This window comes from Erinaceus europaeus, chromosome 2 (genome assembly GCF_950295315.1).
Source record: "Erinaceus europaeus chromosome 2, mEriEur2.1, whole genome shotgun sequence".
In the NCBI taxonomy this organism is placed as follows: Eukaryota; Metazoa; Chordata; class Mammalia; order Eulipotyphla; family Erinaceidae; genus Erinaceus; species Erinaceus europaeus.
Window position 1 is genome coordinate 129,824,072 of NC_080163.1, and position 25,348 is coordinate 129,849,419.

Genomic DNA, 25,348 nt, shown 5'->3' on the forward strand with positions numbered 1-25,348 from the left:
GGTTCCAGTGAATGAGGAATGATCTTCTTGGGGACTATATATATACATTAGAACAAATTCCAATGTTGAACATCAGTGGTAGTTGGAATTTTGAATTAAAGTTCTTTAGATGAGAAAAAGGTTTATGGTGAGAAAATAGCACTAAAAACAGAGACAAAGACAAGAAAATGTGTTCAGAAAATATTTTCTGACATGTGTTAAGGCATTTTTCAAAGCAATACTTGTTGACTTTTTAAAGAATAATTTTCTTATTTGTGAGATTATGTTCAACTTAAATCAAATGTACTTTTAAAAGAAATCTGGAGGATTTAAATTTTTTTTATTGTTGGATAGAGACAGAGAAATTGAGAGGGGAGGAAGAGATAGAGAGGGAGAGAGGCAGAGAGACACCTGCAGACCTGCTGCACCACTTGTTAAATTTGCCCCCCTACAGGTGGGGACCAGGAGATTGAACCCAGATCCTTGTGCACTGTAGTGTGTGTGCTTAACCAGGTGCACCACCACCTGGCCCCAAGGGTTCTTATTGAAAGTGTAAATATAGGAGTATCTTAGCTGTGATGATACAATTAATTAATTGAAAATATAAGTACTACTCAAGTCACTTTAATTTGTAAAGTATCGAAACTTAAAACTGAAGACTAGTGGGCATTTTTGTTAAGAAAGCAACAGCATAAGAGGGTATACAAGAAAAGGTTAGTGTTGCTAAATGGTATAAACTTAAGATGTATTACATAAATATACCCAGGACCTAGTTCCTCATAGACTAAACTGCCCATGGATCAAACTTGAATTAATTTTAGTCAAAGTAATACATAAATTTAAAAATAAATGTCATAATATAATTCCCTCATCATTATCTCAAAACACTGTGTTACATATCATAATTGGTGGGGGGGATCCTCAGTTGAAAAGTCATCCTCAATAGAAAGCATTCTCCTAAATTCCATTCATTATTGTTCCAGCATCATCATTACTGTGTTCACATATATACTCCTGTCTGTCTTTCTGCTCTGGAGGATGCCATTGGCTATACCTTAGACTGTAACCTCCATAAGGCCAAGTCAATCTCCTCCTCATGATGTTATCTCAAGTGCCTTGCAGAGTAGAGATAGTTCCATGTTTGCTTGTTTGGACTGAATCCTTCTACATCTCTCTCTAGTCCCTGATTCTTCAGTGATATGACGTGAAAGCCAAATGCTTTTATCTAAATTATGTATGTAAGGAAAGCAAGATTTATGCTTACTGCCTGTCATAAAAGGCATTTCCCAAGTCTAGAAACAGTTCTGGTAGTATATATGGGTAGAATGATTAAATTGTGTCATCTCTTTTGTGTATGAAATTATATACATACATGAAGATTTGGCATGTATAAATATTTATGTAAATCTATATATATATACGCATATATATTCCTAATTTCTGTGCAAATTTTAAAGAGACATGAAATAGTCAGCAACCTAAGAATAAGATCTGAGATGAAAGAAAGTCATATTAATTAAAGACCTGGAACAGATCTAGAAGGCACTTTTTAAGATAAACAGAATGGGGGGTTGGGCAGTAGCGTAATGGTTGGGTTAAGCGCACGTGGTGCAAAGCACAAAGACCGGCAGACGGATCCCAGTTTGAGCCCCCAGCTACCCACCTGCAGGGGAGTCGCTTCACAGGCAGTAAAGCAGGTCTGCAGGTGTCTCTCTTTCTCTCCCCCTCTCTGTCTTCCCCTCCTCTCTCGATTTCTCTCTGTCCTGTCCAACAACGAACAACATCAACAACAACAATACTAACCACAACAAGGCTACAACAACAAGGGCAACAAAAGGGAAAAAAAATCGCCTCCAGGAGCAGTAGATTCATGGTGCAGGCACTGATCCCCAGCAATAACCCAGGAGGCAAAAATTAATTAATTAATTAATTAAACAGAATGAAGACACATTGGTTTTGTAATTTGACTTCAAGATGAAAAGTATATTTGTGTGTGTGTGTCCTGTTTAGAAACTTTGGCTACTGAGTTTAGATCTTGTCTGTTTGTGTAGCTGTTTGAGCAGTTGTTTGATTCTAAGCAGACAGGTAAAGCTATTCAGATAGAAGTTAGAAATAGTACTGGATCATTTCTTTATTAACCTTCTCTCACCCAAACAATAATTATTAACCTCCTAAGTGCTTTATGGGGTTTATATTACTTACTGCACATGAAACACTTCCTAACTATTTGGGGTACAGAGCAGGCACCTTATGGACTGTAGCTGCTGCCCCTGTTACTAACTGTTCTGTCATTATTGGTTGTTGTTACTGTCAATGGCTGCTGTTATTCTTGTTGGCTGTTGTTAACTCTTTCTGGTTGTCTGATTATATGTTGCTGCTGCTGCTGTTATTTTGTTTCCACACTTTGCTCAGTCCAGGAGATTCCCTGAAATTCCTGGTAGAGAAGATTCAGATTCCTGCTCTTGATAGACAAGACAGAATCCTCAAATGACCAATTGCTTGCCCCCTGGAAGTTCTTAACAGTATTTTAGGATTTCATGCAAACTCTGAAATGGCAGCTAATCCAGGGAAGAGAAAAATTAAAAACAGGAGAATTAATCAGCCCATGGCAAGAATTTGAAGAAAGGAAGTGTCTTGACCCAGACAAAGTGCACAAGCCTCAGAATAAACAGCCCTCAAAGCCAAATGCATCACCGGGGACGGGAACATTTAAAAGTCAAACAGCCTTCCATAATTCTGTAACCAAACCCCTACTCTTCAGAAGAAACTGGAATATCCCAGTCCCCAACCCTTTTCTATCTAATTGCAGAGGATTTGAAGAAAGAGTGCAGTAATACTGAGGCATGCAGACCTCAACTCATAATAAAAGCACCACTCCAGGGCAAAGAAAAAAGTCACTACCAGATCCATTGCAGCCTCCTCTCCCCCAAAAGACAGGGATGACCAGCAACACTCAGAATAGAAAGGAAAATAAAAGGAAATAGCACAACATACAGCTCTGTCCTAGCTCTAGCAAATAATTAGGCAATCCGAGACCCAGAGCCATTTCACAAAAGATGCTCAGCGATTTCAAAGTCATCAGAGGGTCTGAAGTAGGAACCTTTTTATACAGACAGAAGTTCAGGGAATATCACCTAGAAGTGTAAGCTGTATAAGCTGACAGTGCTTCCTTGAGGTCATTAGTTTACAAAGTATATCTGTCCTTATGAGGAGAAAGTGCTCAGAATGACAAATTGAGTATTAATGTCATAAAACTTGGGTTGCCTTAAGTCTTCTTTTAAGTGGCTTTATTTCCAAATGTGGGGGAGAGGCTTTGCTGTCATTTCACCAGCACTGAGTCCTTGGGCTGCTGGCTGGAATCTTATCAGCATGTTTTACCTGGACAGTTCACAGAAAGTGTTACAGACACCCCACCTGTTGGTGATAAATACCTCCTCTGTCTAGATGTCAGCCTTTCAAATCCCATGTGGTAAAGGTAGAGTTCCCCTATGTTGAGAAAAGGCAGCCAACAAAGGAATCCTCTCCCACTGTGGTGTCACTTATCCTCCCCTTTGCCCAAGGACTGGTTTTTCTTGTTACTGTGCAGGTGCTGCACCCTTGCACTTTCCCAGGTGGTCTCTGACTGGAAACATGTTGGCCTTGCTTTCTACAGTGGTGTCGGCAAGGCCAGTGTGTGCAATTTGGGGAGCATGGACCCCAGCCTGTCGATGGCCAGTGGTCCACCTGGTCAAGCTGGTCAGAGTGTTCCCGAACTTGTGGCGGAGGAGTCAAGTATCAAGAGAGAGATTGCAACAACCCCAAGTAAGTCTCTGGCAGCAAGTCAGAATTTGTGTCTTTGACTTTCAGCCTGTACCACATTCCGAGTTCTGGTTTTGTGTTTGTCTTCTCATTCCACTTACATACTGTTTTTTAGTGCCCTGCTCTTTCCTTCAGGTTTTGATCTTTGCCCATAAAGTCTCTATATTCTTGAGGAAGGCATGTTGACAGAAACAGAAAAAATAGCAAGGAAAAAATGAACATGAATATGGAGATCAAGGACTCCAGTAATGGCCTGAGCTAGTTTTTGATTCTAAATTAGAGCCACACTACCACAACCAAATGGCTCATATGCTGCAGAACAGGGAAGCTTGGCTAGCATCTCAGACTGATGAACTAGAGAAAGTATGCTGGCTTTTTCCTCATAAGAATCTCCATGTGCTGACAGATCTGCCTGACTCCTCAAGAGGAACCAGAAATCCAAATACATGTTGCATGCAAAGTTTCCTAATCCAGGTTTTTTGTTTGCCTATTTTTTTCCCTTCCCAAAAGCACTCCAGCTATGACTTTGGTAGTACCAGGGATTGAACCTGGGAACTCTAAAGACTCAGGCATGAAAGGCTGCTGTATGATAATCATACTATCTACCCATACTAATTTAGCTTTCTGGAAAAAAAAAACAATATGAGAACTGATGAAATCATCTGTGGATTGAAATTGTGAAAGTGGTCACCTGTGAGCACTCTGGCCTGGTCATATGGTAATGTTGTACTTTGTGGAAGTGAAGGTGTTTTTAACATTGCTTTCAATTGCTCTGATTCCCATAGAAACCACTCATGAGATGCATATTTTTGATTGGCTTTGGAGATAGAAAAGGAATACTTGTTTTTTCTTCTTTCTTTCTTTCTTCCTTTCTTCCTTCCTTTTTGTTTTTTGTGGAACTATGTAGCTTTCGGATGGTCAGTCACATAAACTTTTTAAAAACTGGGGCACTGGGGCTTGGTGATAGCACAGTGAACTAAGCACACATGACGCAAAGTGCAAGGACTGGCATAAGGATTCTGGTTTGAGCTAGCTCCCCACTTGCAGAAGGGTTGCTTCATGAGCAGTGAAGCAAGTCTGCAGGTATCTGTCTTTCTCTGTCTTCCTCTCCTCTCTCAATTTCTCTCTGTCCTATCCAACAACAACAGCAGCATTTGTAACAAAAACAAGGGCAACAAAATGGGGAAAATGGCCTCCAGGAGCAGTGGGTTTGTAGTGCAGGCACCAAGCTCCAGCAGTAACCCTGTAGGCAAAAAATAAATTAAAATAATTTTTCATGAGAGAGATAGAGAGAGAGAGAATGAGAGACAGAGAGAGAAAGAGAGAGAGAGAGAGAGAGAGAGAGAGAAGGAACATAACACTGCTCTGGCTTAAGGTGGTGCTGAGTACTTAACCTGAGACTGTAGAGCCTCGGGCATGAAATACTTCTGAATAAGCATGCTATCTCCCTAGCCCAATCACATGAATGTTGAACTTTGGCTTATGTATGAAATGGAGAAAAGAATACCTACTTCCAAATATTTCGAAGGATTGAAAATTGCACCTGTAGAATGCCTGACCCACTGAGGAGCATCTGGTGGGCATTTAAAAGTTTCTGTGTTCTATGTGGTCCTAAACTCACCAGGAACCACAGGGTAACATAGACTTTTCCTCAGAAATTACAGGTAGAGGCCACCCTGATGAACTTGAACTTTGTAGACTGTAGCAGAGTGGGAAATGATGGGACCTGAGGAAAGAGTGGATTGGGACAAAGTGGTGGCCCATCTGATTATCATGTTCAAGGACTCAGGTTTAAGTATTCCACCTCTTTCTCTCCCTCTCTATTTCCTCCACCCCTCTCAATTTATTTCTGTTCTATCTGTACTATATTACCTATATTATAATTTCCAGAAGCTCTCTGCTGGATTCTTTAGTTTTATCTATGTATACTATTGCATCATTTGCAAATAGTGAGCTTGACAACTTTTCTTCCAATCGGTAAAAAGAAAAGATAGGTAGTCGGGCGGTAGCACAGCAGATTAAGCGCAGGTGGCGCAAAACGCAAGGACCAGCTCAGGGATCCTGGTTCAAGCCCCTGGCTCCCCACGTGCAGGGGGTCACTTCACAAGCAGTGAAGCAGGTCTGCAAGTGTCTTTCTCTCTCTCTCCACTCCTCTCTCCATTTCTCTCTGTCCTATCCAACAACAACATCGATAACAACAAAAATTATAACTACAACAATAAAACAAAGGTAACAAAAGGGAATAAATAAAGAAATGTTAAAAATAAAAAAGGTAAATGAAAGAAAAGAAAAGAAAAAGAAATGGCCATGGTGGTAGTGGGTTCTGAGTGTAGACATTGAGCCCCAGAGATAACCCTGGTGGCAATAAAAGAGAGAGAGAGAAAGAAGAGTGGCCTTAATTCTACATCATTGGCATTAGGCATTAGGTGGGAGAGAATGGGGTGTTTAAGAACATAAACTATTGTGCTGAAGTATATGTCACTCAGTAGAGTGACTCAGTTTCTAAACAGGAGTCCCTTGGTTTGAACCCCAACATCTCCTGGGGTCACCATGGATGGCATTGGGGAGTCATGACCTGTGGAGGAGGGTCACATTGTTTTTCATCTCTCTGCCTTTCTCTCCTTCCATCACCTCTCTCTTTTTCTCCACCTCATTTGATAACATAATGGTTATGCAAAGAGACTCTCATGACTGAGGCTTCAAAGTCATCCTGGGTTCAATCCCCCATACCACCATAAGCTAGAGCTAATCAGTGTTGTGGTGTAAAAACAAAAGTAAAGTGCCAAAAAATTGATCCCAGGGAGATTGCTCAGTGGTGTTACCATCAAGCATATACAGGACCCTGAGTTCATTGCCCAATGCCACATGGAGAAAGAAAACCAGCCTTTTACCTGTAGTTAACCAGGTTGGTTTACCAGTCTGCAATTTCAGCTCCAGATTCCTCGTATTAAGAGAATGATCATGCTTGTATTGCCATCAACTGAGATACTCTTTGCAAAATGCTTTTCAAAAGTGCCTGGAACATGATAGCCATTGCCTAAATATTTGGTAAACAGAGAATTAAAATAAATAATGAAACTAGAGCACAAAAGAGGAAATGTTTAAGAAAAAAAAACAAAAAAAACAAATGGTGGTTTATCTGAGTCAGCAGTCTGAGCTGGAGAAAAAGGCCAAATTGTTTCAGAATCCGAGGGAGGCTTGGGAAAGCCTTTTAACAATAGTGTTGGGCTTTGCAGTAAGTGTCAGACCAGTTTAAGATTTCTCAGCTTCATCACCAACCTCACCAACTGCTGACTGAAATTTTAGGCTGAAGAATTGTTTGTTGTGGGGTTTGTTCTGCACCTGGCAGGAAGGATAGCAGCATCCTCAGCCACCACCCACTAGATGTCTCTCCCCATCTCCACCCCAACTTTGTCCAGGTCATGCAAACATGTCTCCAAAGAATGCCACACATTCCCTGGAGGGGGCAGTAATCTGATTCACTAACGGGTATACCAGTTAGAGGCTTATGATTCATTTACATTTTATACCAGATTATTAAAACCACACTCCTCATCCTTTGAATGTAGCCTGTGCCTTGGATAGAATTGCTAAAAATCATTATATTATTTTTCATTTTTGCAGCATATTTTCATGGGTCTGGTTTTCATACATCACAACATTTTACAGTCTCAGTATTTTCCCCCAGAAAGAAAGAGATTACCTAATTTAATAACTCTGCTGGTAGAATGTATGGATGACACCCTTGAGATTTAAATTAAAACCTCTCATATCTGTGGGATTGAGCATTCTCCTTATAATGGAGCACTGTTCATGGAAACATCACATGTAATTTTAGAGATGCCTAGTAAGAGAATTAATCACTAAAGTAGTTCCACTTGGTACTGTTTTATCATTTTTAAACAAGATTAGGGTTAATCAGGATATTGTTTGCTTTAATTATGCACAGGGTGACAGATAAAATGAGTTAGTGATCAGTTATCCCAAGACAATTGAATTTATTGTCCCATCTTCTTATTTCACTTTGTTGCAGTAAAATTATTTTTTTCCCCTTATTTCAAGTTCCTGACTCCTTTCTTCAGTTTAAACATTTGGACTGTTCTCATCACTCAACCTAGCTATTTTCTTTTTCTTTTTTTTTTTTTAATTTTTTTTCCATGTGGAAAGCAGTGTGAGCTATTCATTTCATATAATGATGGTTTTTTTCAGAACATATCTTGTTTCATAGAAAAAAATAAGTTATCCCTGACTGATTTTATGGATTTTGCCAACTTTCAAGAGAGTTTAAAGGTTATCTGGATTCTAGTTGTCTGAAAGGCGGCACATAGGACACTTTTCTCCCCCCAGGCTTTTGGAAGATGGTTTTAAAACTGGCTAACACTCTGTCTTCTTCCTCCTTCTCCTCCTCCTCCTCCTTCTTTCTTCTTTCTTCTTTCTTCCTTCTTCTTCTTCTCCTCCTTCTCCTCCTCCTCCTCCTCCTTCTCCTTCTCCTTCTTCATCCTCTTCCAGCGTTATTGTTGGGGCTCAGTGCCTGCACCATGAATCCACTGCTCCTGGAGGCCAGTTCCCCCCCCCTTGTTGCTCTTGTTGTGGTTATTATTGTTAATGTAGTTCGTTGTTGGACAGGACAGAGAGAAATGGAGAGAGGAGAGGAAGACGGGGGAGAGAAAGACACCTGAAGACCTGCTTCACCGCCTGTGAAGCGACTCCCTTGCAGGTGGAGAGCTGGGGGCTCGAACAGGGATCCTTATGCTGGTCCTTGTGCTTTACACCATGTGTGCTTAACCCACTGCACCACTGCCCGACCCCCAACACTGTCTTCTACTGAGCCCTACTATGTTCAGAAAGCTTCACTGGGCATGTCTCCAGACATTTGTTCCTGCTGGGGCTACAGCAGACACATGAATTGCAGCCTGTTTTGTCCTAAGCATTTGCAATTGTGGGTTGGGTAGGAGCTGGGGAGGTCGGGCAGGGAGGCAGCATGGGCTACTTACAACAGCAGTTCCTGCACGTTCCACCAAGCTGGTGATGGTGGAGTGAGACCAAGATCCCACAGTGTCAGTCCTTTGGCATTTGTTCTGGATCTCTATGAGTCTATTATTATACTGTAAGACAGTCTCCTGATTTTTTTTCCCCCAATGCTGGTCAAGAAAATAGTGAAAATGAAATACACCAAGGCATTCTACATCTTCCCTAAAATGAGAGCCTAGTTGAAAAAGAATGACACACCACTAGAGTCATAGATTTAGATTAATAGTGGAACCAATCTTGTGGCCCATTTTCCAACTAGTAATTCCCAGGCTCGGCTGATTATCACACTCACCAAGTGTGCTATAAGAAACTCTGCTCCCAAAATAGCAAGACAGCTCACTTGGCTTGGGTAATGCACCTGCTTTGTCATTCACACGACCCAGACTTGGGTCCAGCTCCTGCTGCTGTCTGGGGTGTGGGGGGTGGGGGGTGGGGGGGTGGCGGCTTAGTGCTATGGTGTCTATCTCTCTCTCCCTGTCTCTATCTGAAAACACTGATTTGAGTAGTAAAACCCTGGAAACAAACAACAAAGTATTCTGGGGCCAGAGAGCTATAGCATGAGACAACCAGCATGCCTAAAGCCCTTGATCTCAGGTTCATTCTTTGACAACACCAGTTGCCATAACTGAACCCAGGACTGCTCTATAAAGTACATTTTTCTTTCAACTTATTTTGGATAGAGACAAATTGAGAGGGAGAGAGAGAGAATCTGCATCACTCCTTCACCACTGTGAAGCTTTTACCCTCCATGTGGGAGCCAGACACTTGAACCCAGATCCTTTTCACACTGTAAAGTGTACACTCAACCAGGTATACCTAGCCCGTAAAGTAAAGTTTCCTTAATCTTGAAAGGAAACTTGATTTCTGGATCATTCCCAGCATACATTCTTAGAAAATCCCCAACACCACTAAAAACCAGAGCTGAGCAGTGCTCTCAAAATAATAATAGTAATAATGGTAATAATAAATAAAGTCTATAGTAGAGCCCATTAATATGTATTTATATATGTACATATACACATACATGTATATATGTTTTAAATATCTATTTATTCCCTTTTGTTGCCCTTGTTGTATTATTGTTGTAGTTACTATTGTTGTTGTTGTTGATATCGTCATTGTTGGATAGGACAGAGAGAAATGGAGAGAGGAGGGGAAGACAGGGGGAGAGAAAGATAGACACCTGCAGACCTGCTTCACCGCCTGTGAGGCGAACCCCCTGCAGGTGGGGAGCTGGGGGCTCGAATGGGGATCCTTCTGAAGGTCCTTGGAATTGCGCCACCTGTGCTTGACCTGCTGTGCTTCCGCCTGACACCCTAAACATAGCTCTTGAGTGATTCTGTGTTCAGTCATCCAGCCAATACAAATCATTTGTAATCAGGACTTGATAAATTATTTAGAAGCAAATATGGTATAAACTGTATAGTAATCAAATGTAAAAACACTATTTTGTGTCTAGACTTTTTTTGGACTTTTAATCATAAAATCTATTACACCATATTGTTTTCATTCTATTCCCCATTAATTAATCCTGTTGCCCTAGGGATAGGAAGGTATTTATTTTTCATTTCAAATTACATGTTTATTTCTTGGGATTATAATCCTGAATATTTAATAAACCTGTACATTAAAAAAAAAACTATTACACCAAGGAATAGTATGGCTTTCTGTTAATTTATGGGCCCAGCATGCTTCTGCTACAGAACTCTGCTATCTGGCTTTCTGTTAATTTAACCTACTGTTCATACACAACATAATTGGAAAGTAGATTGGTATTTGAGGATTTAATGAATAAGTCCAAAATCTCACTCCAAGTTTCTTAAGAATGAAAAAAAAACCTTTAAAATATCTAGACTTGGGCTCAATCTAGCTTACTAAGAAGGGTACATACCTCATACATCACTATACATTTGACCTTGGTTCTGACCCTAGCACCACATGAGAATACCTATGGCACCTGGGGAAGCTCTGGTACTGTAGTGCCTCTCTCCCACCTCTCTCTGGAAAAAAAAAAAAACCAGCACACTAGCACAAGAGCAGTTAAATCATGTGCAAGAAAATCCTTGTGCTGCAAAAAATAAAATGAAAATGAAAATATATATGCTTAGAAAAAAAAGTCCTGATTATGCTCTGAGTTTTCCACAAGCCTTATCTCTGTCATCACAGATGTTCCCATTTTTTTATTAGGAGGTTAAATAAATTTGCTTGAAGATAAGCAAGAAGAATAAAAGAGACTAAGTGCAGATCTGCTGGCCTGGGTGGTGGTTTGGTGTAGTGTGCAATATCTGCCTGCAGAAGGACAGTTTTGGTCCCTGGCTCTGTATGCTGATTGGGTTTTTTTGTTTGTTTGTTTTTGTATGTTGTTTTTATTTCAGCTACAGAAAGAGATTAAAAGGGAGAAACACTATACGTGACCAATTTCACCTGGTGCCATGGCACCCCCATGTGGTGGGGCTGGAACTCAGAACACATCTATGGCAAAGCACACACACCACCCACCGAGCTATCCTCCAGCTTTTCCCTTTCTCTGGGCCCATCCCCATTGCTCTACTGGGGTCAGCCTAGGCCTGTTGGCATAGAGAATACAAAGGCATGAAGTTTAGTCCCATCTCTTTCTGGCAATGTGAGCTTGCTTGACCCAGCAGACTTGGTGAACTCTCTCAGACCCTGTTCACTGCATCTGTCCAATGAGGGAAGGAGTGTGAGGTTTGAGGTCTTTTCCATGTTGCAGTGCCTCAGTTGAAAGTAACACGTGTGGTCTTGTTTCAGTTTTTAATTTAAATAGTCTACAGGAGGGCTATTTGTAAAATCTCAGAGTCTTAGTAAGAAAGTTTAAATGTACTTCATAGAGATGATAGGGCACTTGACGGTTTTTCTAAATGCTTTTTAGAGAATGATTTAAGGAGGCCTTCAGGGATTTGATCTAGCACAGTGACTGCTGAATGTTTAAGTAGTTGCTCCAAAATGTTTTGAAATAGCATAAAAATCTCATTCTGGCAGGATGATGCTTCCCATTTCTGCTGAATCCATTTTAGCATGCAGTTCTAGGCAGATTTGATAAAATATGTTGAAGCAAATCCAGGGTTGGTTTATAGCCTTCTTGTGCTTCCTAAAGAGACAAGGAATTTTAATCACATGAATTTATTAAACTGAAACCTTGGTTTTTTTTTCAAGTTGCATGTTTGTATTTAGCTTTTATAATAATAGAGTTTTTAACTTTTGGGAGAAAACTACAAAAAAGTGTGAATAAATAGAAGACATTGACTTATGCCTGGCATAATCTGAAGAAGATGTTACTGATGTTAGAATGACTATAATCAAAAAGTTAAACATGGTTGGCGGAGTAGCTCATTTGGATAGTGTACTTCTTTGCCACGCATATGACCCAGGCTTGAGCCTGGTCCCTACCACACTGGAGAAATCTTTGGTCCTATGGTCTCTTTCTCTTCCCCCCACCTCCCTCCCTCCTTCCTTAACTGTCTTTATCTGAAAAAAAAATAAGCCTGGAGCAATGAAGTCCCCATGGCGAGCCCTGTATCCCCCACCCAAGAAAACCAAAAACACCAGCAGATATTGATGAAGATGTGAAGGAAAACCTTACCCTAGTAGAGGGAATGTAAAATGGTGCAGCCACTATGATAAAAACAGTTATCTTCTTCTTCTTCTAGCGTTTGCCCTTCTTCCGTAGCCAGTCAACAGCGTCAGGTTGAGCCTGATGTAAAGTTTCGAGACCTCCTTTGAATCTGGAGAGGTGGCAGTCATTGACTATGTGGGTCATAGTCTGTCTGTAGCCGCAGGGGCAGTTTGGGTCGTCTCTGGCTCCCCAGCGATGGAACATAGCTGCACACCGGCCATGGCCTGTGCGATAGCGATTGAGGAGGGCCCAGTCATAACGTGCTAGGTCAAAGCCGGGTTGACGCTTGCAGGGGTCTGTGATGAGGTGTTTGTTCTTTACCTCAGTTATCAAGATCCCAGTAAAGAGCCAGTAAAGTAGCTCACTTGGATAGTACACTGTTTTGCCATGTGTATGACCCAGGTTGGAAACCAAACCCCCACCCCACCCCCACTACATTGAAGGAAGTTTCATTTCTGTGGTCTCTTACACACTATACTCCCCCCGCCCCCCAAAGAAAAGAGAGAACACACACACACAATTATCCAGCTATTCCATACTCCCTCTTGACTTATGTAGTGCTATGTACAATACTCACAATTTGGAAACAGGCTGAGTGCCAATGGACAGGTGAGTAGATGAAGATGTGGCCAGCATACACAACAAAAAACTGCTAAGCTGTAGAAAAGATGGCATCTAACCATTTACGACAACATCTGGAGATCTTAAGGGTATTATGCCAAGTGCAATAGAACGAATGGGGAAAGACAAATACCATATGATTCCACTCACAAGTCAGATGATATAATAAAGCAGAATCAAACTTACACCTAGAGAACAGGCCAGTGGTTACAAGAGAGAAAGGGATTTGGAAAGTGGGTTAAATTGATAAAAGGCAGGTCAGTTGTCTGGCGGTTGATGGTGATCTTGATGTGTGTATAGTTGTCAAATTACAATGCTCTACACCTGGGACTGATCTAGAAAACTACTGTTACCTTCATAATTAAAATAATTTTATTAGATATTTAATAAAGATTGATAAGATTATGGGAAAAGAGCTGCGCAATTCCATATAATTCCCACCAGAGTTCCATATCCCACTCCTTCCATTGGAAACTATCCTATTCTTTATCCCTCTGGTAGTATATACCAAAATATTTTCTTTTTAAAATTTTTTATTACCTTTATTTATTATTGGATAGAGACAGCCAGAAATTGAGAGGAGGAGGGAAGCTAGAGAGGGAGAGAGAGAGAGAGAGAGAGGCACCTACAGACCTGCTTTACCACTCCCAAAGCTTTCCCCCTGCGGGTGGGGACCGGGGACTTGAGCTCGGGTCCTTGTGCACCATAGCATGTGCACTCAACCAGGTGCACCACCACCCAGCCCCCCAAATATCTTTTCCATAAAAAAGTTTACCTTAAAATATGTAAAGTCTTGTAGACAGGAAAGTGGTTCTATATAGAGTACCGATTTCAAGTTTGACCCCTAGTACCCCCTATGCAACAGTGCCAGTTCCAACTTGCTCACTCACTCTCATTAATAACTACATACACACACGTGTGTGTGTGTGTGTGTGTGTGTGTGTGTGTGTGTGTGTGTGTGTGTGTGTAGTTGTTACTGGTAGGTTTCAATGTGACCTGACCTGTTTTTCTGGTTTTTGCTGCCTGTCAACTAGAATCTTAAAGAGCTTGCCATGCAGTGGTCATTATTTATGTTCTAATGGGATTTTCATCTCTGGAAATCCATTTCCTATTGTGCTTGGCAGGAAAGGAACAGGCCACCTGCAAAGTTAAAAAGTGGTTATGCAGATGAAGGGAAGGGACTGTTTTTCCTCGAAGGTTAGATTAAGACATGAAGGTAGGTGTCTGACAGTAATCAAAATGTCATGTTTCTGACTGATTCTGGTTTGCTTTCAACAGTCTTTAAGGAAATTGATAAAATGTAAGATTCAGAGATAGTAAATAAGTCTAGTCTATTGGATTGTCAGGAAAGTCGTGATGCATTTTTGTATAAGAAAACATACCATGACTTTCTGACAACTTAATATGTCAATTTCAAGTAGTGATCAGAAGAAGTACCTAAAAATATTTATTAAAAAAATGTCTTGAAAAATATTTTGAGACTGTATCAGACTCTGCCAAATAATTTTAAAAAATTAGAAACCCCGATTGATTAGTTACGTCTGCCATGGGCACAAGAACACGGTAGTTTCCATGCTACATGCATTTAGTCTTACAATCAGCCATCTACGCCGTGACACTGCCCATCTGAATTGTCCCTGTATATTGCCACTTGTATTAATGGCGAGTCCTTTGATTGCTAACACTTTTAATTTCCATTTTTAGGCCTCGATATGGTGGAAAGTTCTGTCCAGGTTCAAGCCGTAATTACCAGTTATGCAACACTCACCCTTGTAATAAAAGTAGCTTGGATTTCCGAGCCCAGCAGTGTGCGGAACATAACAGCAAGCCCTTCCGCGGATGGTTCTATAAGTGGGAGCCTTATACAAAGGTGCAAGGTAATGTGAACACTGTGAACCTCAAGCAAATATGTCTCTTTGTGGACAGGACAGTAAATGAGTAACACAGAAAATATTGCTGCCTATGGAAAAGATTTTCAGTGTTTACCTTTAATTCCCAGACGAGTTCTGGCCCAGTTTTTCATTCAGTTTTGTGGATTCTGTTTATATTCCCCGACTTCTTTTTCCCACAGGACACCCTTTGTCTCCCACATCTGTAAGCCAAAGGGTTCACATATTTGGAATGTTCTTATGTTTCTAAACTTACCTTTGACATTTTAGCAATTAAGTCTCTGAGGGATGTTAATTGAAATCAGTATGAATTGTCCAGACATAAAACTCATGAAACCATATATGCCCCTTAGAGACACCGTGCTCGGCAACTGACATATTAGATGACTGCTGAATGGGAAGGCCTATTTACAGGTTGTTCACACATACAATCACACAGAGGCCCACGAATAAAAAAGAATATCCTGGCAACTTAATTTTACTTTTGAATTAAATTTTAATTGTAGCTAAGTATCCAAATATTTATTTTCATTCTAATGGACAAGTGAAATACACTTTTTATTAGCTCTGCAGAATAGGCTAATATAATTCTAGTCATCTCTTTTCCATAACTTCCATTCCTTTGTTTATCAAAGCTTATTTACACTTCCTTAAAAATGTTGAGAATTCCAACTGCATGTATAGAGATATGGAAGAGATTGAATTTGGTGACAACTCATGGGAAGTATGACTGGAGACTGTTCTGTACAAAACCTTAAAATGAACATATATGATCACTGACCATGAAAGAGCCAATATGATTAAAGACATTACATAGTAAGCAACACATGTAAATCAAAAACTGAGAGTACAACTTTACTTGGAACCGTTCTGGCCTTGCAGGTGCGCTGGGTCCAGTTCTGGCTCATAATTGTCTAAAAGCTCAAATAAAGACTAACATAAACATTCTGAAATCTGTGATTTAGGAAAAAGTAATGAGGGATCTATGGGTGTTTAGGGAAGTAACTAGTTGCCTTTAAAAATTCAAAGGTCTGTTGAATAGAAGGATTTAACTATACTTGAAATTGTTCCAGAGAGTAGAATTTGTTTAAGGACTAAGGACTTCCCAGTCTTATCATCTCCTTTTTTAGAGTCTTTCTTGTCATCTTACCTCAAATCTCCTTCCTTCTTGTTCTCTGTATTCTTTGCCCTGTTTTACTTTTTTTTTTTTGAGAGTACTGCTTATCTCTGGGTAATGGTGCTGGCAGTGATTGAACCTAGGTCCTCCTGGCCTCAGACATAAATGTCTGTTGTGCTACCAATGGTACATTCTCTCCTACCCCAAATGCCTTACTCTTCATAGATCTTGTCCAAACCTGAAGTTCTATTGAATGGTCATTTATTGTCTTTCTTCCCAGCAAAAAAAATATATAGGACCCACAAAGTTGAAATCATTACTTATCTTGAACTTGTCTCTCCTGCATCTAAGAACAGTACACAGTGCTTATAACAATTTCAATGAATGAATTAAATAGCAGCTATCCAAAATGGAACTGTGTTCTCTTCTAAGTAGAAAATGCTCCATCACAATGACCATGTAACACCCATGTCCAGCAGAGAAGCAGTTACAGAAGCCAGAACTCCCACTTAACTGCATCCCAAAAAGAATTTTGGTTCATACTCCCAAAGGAGTAAACAATAGTGGAAGTAAACCAGAGGGCTCTGTACCACCATTCCAACATGATCTGAAACATTTGTCACCAGGAATCTTTATATGTCATCAATGAAAGGGAGGCAAATCTAGAAAACAATAGAGGAAGTCAGACACGGTTATGCTTATCTGAGACAGAATAGGAAAAAAAGAAAAAACACTTGGAAGTAGCATTAGGTGTAGTGGTGACCTAGAAAGGAAATGAATCCAGGACCATTGGAAAAATGGGGGAAAATATATGTGGATGTAGTTATGTAATCAGCCTATATCAGTGAGTGATCTTAGAAGAAATGCTGTGGTTTCCAGTGGAGGGAATGGGACACAGAACTCTCTGTGGTAGGAACTGTATGGAATTATACCCCTATTATCTTTTTATAAATCAAATTTTATAATCCATGTTAAATCACTAAATAAAGAAAGAAAGATGGAAGAGAAAGAAAGAGAGGAAGGAAGGAAGGAAGGAAGGAAGGAAGGAAGGAAGGGAGGGAGGGAGTCAGGTGGTAGCACAGTGTGTTAAGCGCAGGTGGCACAAAGCTCAAGGACAGGCCTGAGGATCCTGGTTTGAGCCCCCGGCTCCCCACCTGCAGAGAAGTCGCTTCATAAGTGGTGAAGCAGGTCTGCAGGTGTCTATCTTTCTCTCCCCCTCTCTGTCTTCCCCTCCTCTCTCCATTTGTCTCTGTCTGTCCAACAACGACATCGATCATAACTACTACAATAAAGCAAGGGCAACAAAAGGGATAATAAAATAAATATTAGAAAGAAAGAAAAGAAAGAAAGAAAGAAAGAAAGGAAGAAAGAAAGAAAGAAAGAAAGATCATCACTAGACGCATTCCATTAGGAATTGAGTAATTATCTAGCAAGGATACTGTAATAACAGATTCCAGGGGTGATTTGACAATACATATGCACTTAATTTCAAATCTGATATTTAAAGATACATTTTCTCCTGGTTGTACACTTCTGTGATGCCATATTTCTCAGATGTGCTTCCTTCTTCAAGATGATGCCTTCTTCACTTTTATCTTCTTTTTGTCCCCACTTCCCCTTCTTTCATTTGCTGCTTCTTAGGCATAGTCATTGGTCTCTCCTACATTACACCTTTTTAAAAAAATATTACGTTTATGGGCTCTGTTCCATTTATCATTTCTTCAATAGGCTCTTCGTTGGATAAACAAGGACAAAGCTAAGGAAATAAACTTGCAAAAGACATTTTGATCTCAAAGCTCTTCACCAATTTTATTCCAGTTTTTGTGAAGGAGGGGACATACTGTTTTATCCACTCAGCAGACATTGCCTGAGCATTTCATGTATAGGAGATGCTCTGTTTGGATGCAGGTGATGCACAGAGAATGGAACCTCAGCTTTAGGATCACACATCCTAGGGATGAGAGAAAAATGAAGGCCCTCTCATTCTTCCTTTCTTTCTTTCAATACTTCTATAGAATCGGAAAAAATCAGCCGTTATTTGAAGGTTTCACAACATTCCTGCAATTTGAGAGGGCAAGGGAAGACTTTATTCATAAATGTGAATAGTCTTCCTCAGATGAGAATGAGCTTTTTTCTTGTTCTGTATTTCTTGTGGACTGAGGGAGCCTGTGCCAGTAAAACAGTTTTCTATAACTTCTGAATTCCTGGGGAAGATGGAGAAAAGAAAAGAGAGCTTTTGTTTTCCAGCCACTTATCCTCTTATGTGGGCAAAAGATAGCATTAAATAAAGATGTTGTCTTAAAAGGACACGTTACTAGTTGAGAAAGTTTAAATTTATTCACACAGTTACATAGTAATCTAACTTCATTTACGTGTAAGTTTTGACTTTCATTTATTGAGATGTTTTATGAAAACCATTTGCAAACTGTTTATACATTTGTTATAAAATGGTTGTCAGGGATATCGCACAGTGTTGCCTACATAAAAATCTCATGTGAAAAGCGTCATCTGGAATTCTTTCTATTTTAGAAATTGGCATAGCAAATACTTCTTGATAACAAAGATTTTCTCAAATCTAATACCATTGTTCTTTTTTTTTTTTTTTTTTTTTTGCTTGTGATACCAGAAACTTTCCAGGGGCTTAATGGTCAACTATAGTGCTTTTACTATGTTTTTTTCTGGTATGATTGCTCTCTGTTTTTATAAACATTGACCATCTGCCTTTCTTCCCACAAAGTGCCCAAAATTATCCCTCTTAACAGACAGAGTAAATACCTAGAGTAGTTCATGTACTAAATCACAGTCAGCAAACAACAGCCTATGGGTCAAATCTGACCTCTTATTTTAAACTAGAGTTTTATTGGAGCACTGCCATGTTTCCTCATTTATATTGTTGATGGTTGCCTGTGGGGCCTATAAAACCTAAAATATTTACCATCCAGGGAACATAACTACTACTGCACAATCCACTAATCGTGGCTGTTACTAAGGATTAGAAAAATGAGTTCTTTAAATTTTTTTTATTGGGGGAATTAATGGTTTACAGAGAAGAGTTAATACAGTTGTTGGTACATGTGTAAAATCTGTTTTCAAAAAAAAAAAGAAGAAAAGAAAAATAGGGAGGGGGGAGAAATATATTTTTTTTCTACAACTCATTGAGAATTTATTTCTTGAAATAGTTGACTTCATCAGGTCCACTAGCACAGGAACCTTGTTCTGATCCTAAAACCATGACTTTTAGACTGTGAGTCTTCCAAGGCAAATGGAAATGTTCGTGGAACACAACTATCACACCAGAGGGCAAGTTTCCAGTGAGACCCAGACTCATATTTATCTGTGTCTTTAAAGCTATAAAACCTTGCACACACTTCTTTACTTTCATGAATCTGACCACAATTTACTGTGAATTATTAATAATAGAAGCTTATCATTAGGCTGTGTGAGGATTAAGTGGAATATTTTGTGAAAAGTGCTTATCCCAAGGTTGAGATTCATTAAGTCAGCAGGAGGCCTTTCACAAGGGAAAGGATTTCAGTTTTTATCTTTCACACACTATTTTGTCTGAGTGTGGCAATGGGCAGGGGGAATCCCAGTCACTTTTATATTTTCCTTCTTATCAGCTAGCAATCTACTTTCTGGCAAACTATCAGGTGCTTTCCATTTTAGTCAGGCTGAAAGCCAAGCAATAATAATTAAAAGGAGAAAATAAATCTTTAAAAAAATTCTCCGTTTTCTGGAAAACACTTTGACCCCTATCCTCCTCCCTCCACCATCATACATCAGGACCTGAAAGCACTCCTACCCCCAGAGTCTTTTACTTTGGTGCAATACTCCAGCTCCAGTCCAAGTTCTGCTTTGTGGATCCCCTTTCTGTTCTTATTACTCATCTACTGTCCTTATGATATCACGTATTCATCTTTCTCTTTCTGACTCCTCTCACTTAGCAGGATTCCTTCAAGCTTCATCTAAGATGAGGTGAAGAAGGTGAATCATTTTTAATAGCTGAGTACTATTCCATTGTGTGTGTGTGTGTGTGTGTGTATCACAACTTTTTCAGTCATTCATTTAATGTTGGACACCTGGGTTGTTTCCAGGATTGGGCTATTACAAATTGCACTGCTATGAACATAAGTATGCACATATATTTTTGGATGGGTGTTTGGTTCCTTAGGATATATACCCAGGAGAAGTATTTCAGTGTCTTGAGAAGGTCCATTTCTAGCCTTCTGAGAGTTCTCCATAATGCTCTCCACAGGGGTTGGACCAGTTTACATTCCCACCAGTGGTGCAGGAGGGTTCTTTTGCCCCCATGACCTCCAGCATTTGTTGTGGCTGTTGTTTCTGATATATGACATTTTCACAGGAGTGAAGTGGTATCTCGTCTTTATTTTCATTTCTCTGATAGTCAATGACTTGGAGCATTCTTTTCATGTCTGTTGATTGGCCTTTTGGTTTTCTTCTATGCTGAATATTCTGTTCATATCCTCTCTCCATTTTTGGTTGGGTCATTTGTTTTCTTGTTGCTGAGTTCGGTGAGCTCTTCATATATTTTGGTTATTAGCCTCTTGTCTGATGGATGGCATGTAAAAGTCTCCCATTCTGTAAGGAGTCTCTTTGTTTGGGTGGTGGTTTCTTTTGCTATGGAGAAGTATTTCAATTTGATGTAATCCCATGGGTTTATTTTTTGTTTTGTCTTCCTTGCAATTGGATTTGTATCATTGAAGATGCCTATAAAATTTAGATGGAAAAGATTTCTGCTAATGTTTTCCTGAGGTATTTGATAGTTTCTGGTCTAATATCCAGATCTTTGAACCATTTGGAGTCTACTTTTGTGTGTGGTGAAATGTACTGGTTCAGTTTCATTCTTCTGCCCATTTCAACCTAATTTTTCCCAATACTGTTTGTTGAAGGGACTATTCCCATTTAATAGTTTGGGACCCCTTGTCAAAAATAGGTATGAGGCCTTATTTCTGAACTCTAAATTATATATCACTGGTCAGTGGAATTTTTTGTTCTATAGCAGGCAGTTTTGATTACAGTGGTCCTGTAATACAATTTGAGATCTGGGAGTGTGATGCCTCCTATTCTGTTCTTTTGTCTCAAGATGGTTTTGGCCATTCTGGGTATTTTCTTGTTCCAGATAAATTTTTGTAGCTTTTGTTATATTCTAAAAAAAAAAAAAATGGGATGGAATCTTGATAGAGATTACATTAAATTTGTATATAGTTCTGTATAGAATATTAATTTTGATGATGTTAATTCTTCCAATCCATAAACTTTCTACTTCTTTGTATCTTTTTCTGTTTCCTTGAATAGTGACTCATAGTGTTCAGTATACAAGTGTTTCACTTCTTTTGTTGAGTTTATTCATAGATATTTTATTTTATTTTTGCTAAAGTGAGTAGGACTGATTTCTGGATTTCTTCTTCTGACTTAGTGTTTGCATAAAGGAATGCCACCAACATTTGTATGTTAATTTTGTAGCCTGATACATTACTACATTGCCTGATAGTTTCCAGGAGTTAACTGATGGATTCTTTAGGCTTTTCTGTGTATACTATCATATCATCTGCAAATAGTAAGAATTTGACTTCTTCTTTTCCAATCTGTATCCCTTTAATTCCTTGCTCTTGCCTGATTGCTATGGCAAGAACTTCCAACACTATGTTGAATAATAATGGTGATAGTGGACAGCTCTGTCTAGTACATGATCTGAGCAGAATGATTTATTTCTTACCAATGAGTATGATGTTGACTGTAGGTTGCTGTATGAGGACTAGGTTAAGGAATTTTCCATCTATTTCCATTTTTGGAGTGTTTTGAGCATGAGGGCACACTGGATTTTGTCAAAGGCTTTCTCTACATATATTGAGGTAATCATATGCTTTTTGTTTTTCTTTTATTGATGTGGTGGATAACACTGAAAGATTTATGCATATTGAATCCAGCTTTGTACCCCTCGGATAAAACACCACTTGGTTGTGATGTACAGTCTTTTTAATATACTACTGTGTCTGGGTAGCCGTAATTTTGCTCAAAATTATAGAATCTAAAATCATCAGAGATATTGGTCTGTAATTTTCCTTTTTTGTTGTGTTCCTATCTGCTTTTGGCATCAGGATGATGTTGGCTTCATAGAAGGTGGAAGGGAGTATTCCTGTGTCTTCATTCTTTTGGAAGAGCTTTAAAAGCATATCTATTAACTTTCCTTGAAAAGTTTTGTAGAATTCATTTGTAAAACCATCTGGGCATGGACTTTTATTGTTGGGAATGTTCTTGATAACTGTATCAATTTCCTTGGCTATGACTGGCTTGTTCATGTCTTCTAGTTCATCTTGGTTCAATTTGGAAGGTTGTATGTCTCAAGGAACTGTTCCCTTTCTTCAGGTTCTCTAGCTTGGTGGCATATAGTTGTCCATAGGCCTTAAATGACACTTTGGATTTCTATGGTTTCTCTTGTGATCTCTCCTTTCATTTACAATCCTATTGATTTGAGTCTCCTCCTTGCCCCCCCCCCCTTTTTATTTGAGTCTGGCCATAGGTTTGTCAATTTTGTTTACCCTTTCAATGAACACTTAGCTTCATTGATCTTTTGTATGATTTTCTTATTTTTTATCTTGTTTGTTTCTGCCCTAATTTTAATTATTTCAATCCCTCTGGTTGCTGTAGGGTTTCCCTAAGTCTTTTTTCTATTTATTTATTTTATTAGTGATTCAATATTGATTTACAAAATTACATGTCAACAGGGGTATAATTCCACACTATTTCCACCACCAGAGTTCTGAATACCAATTCCCTCCAATGAAAATCTCCACAGTTCTCCCAGTGTCATTCATCTAAGTCTTTATGGTGTGTAGTCAGGTTGTTTGAGTTCTATCTTGTTTCCTAATGCCTGCCCATATTTTTATGAATTTCTCTCTTGTTACTGCCTTAGCTGTGTTCCAAGTATTTTGATAGCTCATGTCTTCATTTTCATTTCATTCTAGGAACATTTTAATGTCTTCCTTAATTTCCTCCTTGATATAGTAATTGTTAAGAAATATACTGCTGAGTGCCCATATTTTGGGATTTTTACTTTTTGTTTTGTTTGTTGTTAAGTTTCAGTTTAATTCCGCTGTGGTCAGAGAACATGCTTGGGATGACTTCAGTGCTCTTGAATTTGTTAACACTGTATTTGTAGTTTAACATATGGTCTGTCCTTGAGAATGTCCCTTGTGAACTCAGACTGTGTATTTCAGTTCCTTGGGATGAAGGACTCTGAAAATAACCAATATTTCTATTCTACCTCTGGGTTTAATTCTTTGTTTCTTTATTAATTATCTGTCTAAATAATCTGTCAATTTGAAAGAGTTGGGTGTTGAAGTTTCCTACTATTACTGTGTTGCTGTTGATACATGTTTGTATCTCTTTCAATAGATGTTTGATATATGTAGATGACCCTTCATTGGGTGCATTGAAGTTCACAATTGTTAAGTCTTCTTAGTTGACTGATCCTCTGAGCATCTTAAGTAATGTCAATCCCTATCTTCTGTTACTTTATTTATTTTAAAGTCTATTGTGTCAGACATGAGAATAGCTGTTCTGCCTTTTCTTGTAGTCCATTAGCTTGTATAATAATTTTCCACTCTTTCACTCTGAGTCTGTTTGTTCTGTTGAGTTAGGTGGGATTCCTGCAGATAACATATGGTTGTGTTGTGTTTTCTGATTCATTTTCCTATTCTGTACTTTTTTAAAAAAATTTATTATTTATTTGTTATTGGATAGAGACAGAGAAAATTGAGAGAAAGGGGGGAAATAGAGAGTAAGAGAGACAGAGACACCTGCAGACCTGCTTCACCACCTGTGAAGCGACTGTGAAGGTGGGGAGTCGGAGGCGTGACCCGGGATCCTAACTGGTCCTTGCACTTTGTGCCACGTGCGCTTGACCCGCTGTGCTACTGCCTGACTCCCACTCTGTACTTTTTTTTTATTTTATTTATTTATTCCCTTTTGTTGCCCTTGTTGTTTTATTGTTGTAGTTATTATTGTTGTTGTTGTTGGATAGGACAGAGAGAAATGGAGAGAGGGAGGGGAAGACAGAGAGGAGGAGAGAAAGAGAGACACCTGCAGACCTACTTCACCGCCTGTGAAGCGACTCCCCTGCAGGTGGGGAGCCGGCGTTCGAACCGGGATCCTTATGCCGGTCCTTGTGCTTTGCGCCACCTGCGCTTAGCCCGCTGCACTACAGCCCGACTCCCCACTCTGTACTTTTTAATGAGTGAATTCAGGCTATTGATATTTACTAACATGAATTTAAGTTATTTCAGTGCCATTATCCTAAACTTTTCTGAGTATTCTGAGATATGGCAAGAGTGATAAGAGAGATAATAGAGATAACATAGATAAGAGAGAAAACAGATACTGAGAATGGAAAAGGTTTTTGTCACACTACAAGGAAGTGACAGGTTTGGGGCAGGACACCAGATTCTCTCTCCGACTGTACAGTAGATTTGTCTATATTCTGCAAAGCATTGAGCTGACAGTCAGTGGTCTCAGAGAGGCAAGTTCTGATGAGGAACAAGAATACTATCCTTCATCTTCTCCTTCCACCAGCAATGTACTCAGCTGCTTCACTCCTAGTTAAGAGTACAGCTTCTTTAGTTCCAAGCATCTCTTCCTCACCCCTTTTCTGCCTACTGGCCACATGCCTTTACTCACCTGTGGCTTAGTGAGTTTCTGAAGAAATCCTGGTTGTATTTTGTTGAGTTTTCAGGTGAGTTTTCACTGTTGATTTTTTTTTTTTTCTCGTTTAACAGGAGAGCTATCTGAAATGGCTCATATTCCATATACAGGTCTCCAGAAGTCTCAAAAAAAATCAGTTCTCGTGTATTAATATTAAGCAATTTTATCTGGATTGCTAAATTAGAATTATATTTTAGAAGCTACCTATACATGTGTACATTCATGTATGTGTATGCATACACAGGAAAGTACATAATTTCCCTTTTAATCCAAATAACTTAAAAAAAGAAAACTTTATTTATCCATCTGGAAATCATGCCATTTTCTATGATTATCTCTTGACTCTACCCTTTCTTACTCTTTTCTTCTAGAGGAAGATCAGTGTAAACTGTACTGTAAGGCTGAGAACTTTGACTTTTTTTTTGCAATGTCTGGGAAAGTGAAAGATGGAACTCCTTGCTCCCCAAACAAACATGATGTTTGCATTGATGGAATTTGTAAAGTAAGAGAACATCTATACCTTGGATTGTCTGATCATGGTTGTGATTCCTCATTTCA

At 39.3% G+C, this 25,348-nt stretch overlaps 1 protein-coding gene across 5 annotated transcripts in view; it reads left to right on the forward strand.

Annotated features, from left to right (window-relative positions):
• Nucleotides 1-25,348, forward strand: part of ADAMTS18 (ADAM metallopeptidase with thrombospondin type 1 motif 18) — a 213,898-nt gene that overhangs the window by 115,126 nt on the left and 73,424 nt on the right. For all 5 annotated transcript variants that reach the window (XR_009548253.1, XM_060185133.1, XM_007516646.2 and 2 more), the window contains exons 12-14: nt 3,632-3,780; nt 14,768-14,940; nt 25,162-25,292. Coding sequence is in view for 4 of the 5 variants with exons in the window: in XM_060185133.1 (XP_060041116.1) it covers nt 3,632-3,780; nt 14,768-14,940; nt 25,162-25,292 (453 nt within the window). In the remaining variant the exon portion in view is untranslated. The remainder of the gene's footprint in view (nt 1-3,631; nt 3,781-14,767; nt 14,941-25,161; nt 25,293-25,348) is intronic.